This window comes from Brassica napus, chromosome C7, assembly GCF_020379485.1.
Source record: "Brassica napus cultivar Da-Ae chromosome C7, Da-Ae, whole genome shotgun sequence".
In the NCBI taxonomy this organism is placed as follows: Eukaryota; Viridiplantae; Streptophyta; class Magnoliopsida; order Brassicales; family Brassicaceae; genus Brassica; species Brassica napus.
Genome location: NC_063450.1, coordinates 18,333,058 through 18,335,008, shown reverse-complemented (window position 1 = coordinate 18,335,008; position 1,951 = coordinate 18,333,058). Strand labels below are relative to the sequence as shown.

The 1,951-nt window shown below is 32.2% G+C and overlaps 1 protein-coding gene across 1 annotated transcript; it reads right to left on the bottom strand.

The window, feature by feature from the left end:
* Nucleotides 1-362: 362 nt before the first annotated feature.
* On the bottom strand, nt 363-1,485 carry LOC111207557 (small polypeptide DEVIL 23). Its single transcript, XM_022705732.2, has one exon. It carries the CDS (start codon nt 797-799, stop codon nt 665-667), a length of 135 nt encoding a protein of 44 aa, XP_022561453.1. The 5' UTR covers nt 800-1,485; the 3' UTR covers nt 363-664.
* Between the last annotated feature and the right edge of the window lie 466 nt (nt 1,486-1,951).

Here is a 1,951-nt window from a genome sequence, read left to right as displayed (position 1 = left end):
GTGTAAAACCTACGAATTTTAAAAGTTTATGTATTTAATAGGCAACGAAAATTAGTTCGTGTATTAAATGAGAATCCAAATTAGTTCGTATTTTATTAGACAATAAAAATTAGTCAGTATTTTAAAGGAATTTTTCCTATTTGAACTAATATATGTATCCTCACACGTCCAATCAATCTTTTCATGTCAACAGAAGTAAGAACTTCACTGCAATTTAATAGTCACACACGTATTCTATCTTGGCTAGGCCGAAGGCTTTGCATTGTGGAAAACTAAACGAGTTTTTGTCTTAGAGAAACTTTATCCTGAACAAAACAAAACGAGCAATTTCAGTGTATATATTACAAGAAAAGTAGATAAAGTGAAAGCCATCCTAGAAAGTGGATAAAGTAAAACATTAGTACTTCTTTAGCTTACATTACCAGTCTAATCAGCATTAGCTTATTTTCAGATTAACTTACGTCACAGACTAAACTATACAACTGACGCAACTAACGTTAAATATAGACGAAGTGTTGTACTAAATAAACTGAGCCAAATAAAACGACATACACGTTTATTCTCCTGAAGACCAAAAATAAAAATACTCCATTGGTTTTTCTTCCACTTTGTAAACCGAGTGTGGAATAAATCTTTGAGATTGCTAATTATTCTTTGTCGATCTTTAGTCTTCCCACTGTAACAAGAAAAGCAAACACCTCCAAATGATATAAACACGCGTTCTTTGTTCCTTACACCAATCCCAGCAACGGAGCTTCGCTATCCAACCTGACCCACCTCGTCCCATCGAAATCTTCATCGTTATTCACAACCTAGATCTATATGGTGGTTTCTAAAGTTAAGACCGTGATTTATTGAAGTAGTTTTGGAGTAGCGAGAAGTAAAGAGAGCTGTGGAATATATAGAGAGATGCTAAAGTGGTAACTAAGTTTACCGAGATAGAGGGAGAGATCAGAGAGGTGACAAGAACAAAAGAGTGGAATCCCACACTACAGAAGATGACAAGACAAAGCTGAGTTTACTTGTTTTCCTTCTCTTGTCTTCTTCTTTCACTCGATTTGCCTTTAACCTACCCATCACTCTCACTTATCACATTTTCTATTGAATAAAGAGAAAAAAGATAATGATTAAAAGAGTCGAACAGTTACGTGTTTGTACATATATATCGTTCTTCGTAGTGCTCCAATATAGAGCATGTTACTACATGCATATTTGTACGATTTTAATTTGCCAGATTTGACAATTCTAAGTTTGAATCTTTTTTGCATTTTTATTTTTCTATTTTTTTCCCCGTCCCTAACAAAACAAAAACAATGAGATAATTAAGTTTGTGGGTATAAAATTTAAATTATGAGTAGATAATAAAGCATAAAATCTCATATAAACGTAAACTAAGTACACATGAACTAGACATCAATCTTAGCCAATTTCTCAAAAAAAAAAAACTACACATCAATCTTAATTTATTCAGAACACACTGTAATTTTTTGGTATGATATATATATATATATATATATATATATAATAGCCTGTGTCTAAAATCAAGAATACACATGAAGATATTAATGTAGTGCTAATAAAATGAAACCCTAGCTCCGAAGATCTGAAGGAAAATATATTCGACAGTTTTTGTTACCAATGCTATCATGTAATAATTTTTTATCCTTTGTTCCTTTTTTCATTCGTTTATGATTTAGGAGTAAAGTACACTGAAAATTCTAATGAAATATTGATCGTCAGAAAGCGCGTCTGAATCTATTCTGTGATAAAAAAAACAATTGGGTTGGACTCGTAAGATTTTCTTGATAATAATTCAAAATCGAAATTGGATCGGATTGGCTTGTCTTGATAATACTTGATGAACATATCTCAAGTAATTGTCGGGTCTTGGATCATGCGTTTGTCTAATCCCTTTCACTTAAGTGTAGATGTGTGGGACATAAGAAGAACT

Coding starts and splice junctions, on each gene's coding strand:
- LOC111207557 (XM_022705732.2), bottom strand. CDS start 799: ATGAAGATTTCGATGGGACGAGGTGGGTCAGGTTGGATAGCGAAGCTC.